Source organism: Loa loa (genome assembly GCF_000183805.2).
Source record: "Loa loa unplaced genomic scaffold supercont3.937, whole genome shotgun sequence".
NCBI classification, from domain to species: Eukaryota; Metazoa; Nematoda; class Chromadorea; order Rhabditida; family Onchocercidae; genus Loa; species Loa loa.
In genome coordinates, this window is record NW_018109117.1 from 3,853 (window position 1) to 5,571 (window position 1,719).

Below are 1,719 nucleotides of genomic sequence, written 5' to 3' on the forward strand. Positions count from 1 at the left end.
GAAAAGAAGGAGGAAAAAAAGGAAGAAGAAGGAAATGATTGGATGAAAATGAGAGAAAGAATGATGATAGGAAAGGAAAAGAAAATGATAAATGATGACTGTTTGAAATGATGTTTAAGGAAAAGCTTTGAACATTTGCAATGAAAGAAAGTAATAATAGCAAACAAAAATTGATAAAATTGAAAGAATTCAATCAATCAAAATGATATATAAGAAAAAAAAAGGAAAGGAATATTAATTAATTGGTTAATTAATTAATTAATCAATGATCGGTAAATAAATTCACAAAAATAAATTTACCAGCAAAATTTGTCAATTCCAATTTCATTTGCTGTTTTCAATTAAATCAATTTCATACTGTTTTAGAAAAAGAAAACGAAAAAAGGGAGAGAGGAGAGAGAGAGAGAGAGAGAGAGAAAGAAAAGAGAAAAAATGACTAGCAAATAAATGAAAAATGAAAGGAGAAAAACAAAAAAACAAAAAATAAAAACAGCGAAAGAGATGGATTATATTAGCTCTTACATTTAATATGTCTATACCACTATAAGTTTATTTTGAAATCAAAATTTTGACAATTTCAGTAAATGATAACCTTATTATAAGCAAAGCAAAAGGAGAAAAAGAAAAAAGGAATTGAAAAAAGGAAGAGATGAAATTAAAAGAAGAAAGAGAGAGAGAGAGGAAATATTGGAAATGAAAATGTAAAATGTATTGATATAATTGATTATAGTCTCGATGAAATCCTCAAATAAAAACCATTTGCAAAAAAAAAGAAAAAAAAAATTATTGGCAATGTTCCATTTTTATTGAAAAATAAAAAATGACAAAATTTTGACATTTCTTTTGAATATAACAATGATAAATGTGCAAAATTATATGTTTCTTCTTTCTTTCTTTTTTTATAAAGGAAAGAAATAAATAAAAATTTTATTTTGATATTATTTGACCAGTTATTGGGATAATAATGATAATGATAAGGACAAAGTTATTTGATATATATATATATATATATATATATATGTATATAATGCTCCAAAGAATTCATGAATTTGAACATTCATGATGACGGTAATAACGGTAATGATAATGACGATAATAATGGTAATGATAGTGATGTTAAAGGAAGTGGTAATAATGATAATGATGAGGATTACGCCTATAATATTGATGTTAGTGACGATGATGATAACAACAATAATAGTGGTGATAGTAAATGATTGCAATGGTTACGATGGCGATGATGACGATAACAGTTACATTAATAATATTAATATTCGTAATAATGGTGACGCTAGTGATGATATTGATGATGATGATGATGATGATGATGATGAGATAAATGAATAACTGATTGAATAGATGAATTGGAAGTGAATGAATGAATGAATGAAATGAAATGAAATGAAATAAATGAATGAATGAATGTATTAAATTAACTGAATGGATTGATTGAATGAATGAATTGTATGGTCGAATTGAATGAATGAATTGAATGAATGAATGAACTGAATGAATGAATGAGTAATGCTTACATCAATATGAGGGAATATTAATTAAAAATTCCAAATTTATGGCAGTATTGAAACTGATGTGAAAAAAAAAAAATGAAAATTCATCAATAGTATTATTATCGTTAATGTTTCCTTTTTTTTTTCCTCTTATCTAATTCATTTACCGAAATATTTCATATATAATCCCAAAAAGAAATCAAAGATTAAT

General features: G+C 24.7%; 1 protein-coding gene across 1 annotated transcript; it reads left to right on the plus strand.

The window, feature by feature from the left end:
- Nucleotides 1–1,062: 1,062 nt before the first annotated feature.
- On the plus strand, nt 1,063–1,347 carry LOAG_13760 (hypothetical protein; the record flags this gene model as incomplete). Its single annotated transcript, XM_003149266.1, has 1 exon — nt 1,063–1,347. One exon carries the CDS (start codon nt 1,063–1,065, stop codon nt 1,345–1,347), a length of 285 nt encoding a protein of 94 aa, XP_003149314.1.
- Between the last annotated feature and the right edge of the window lie 372 nt (nt 1,348–1,719).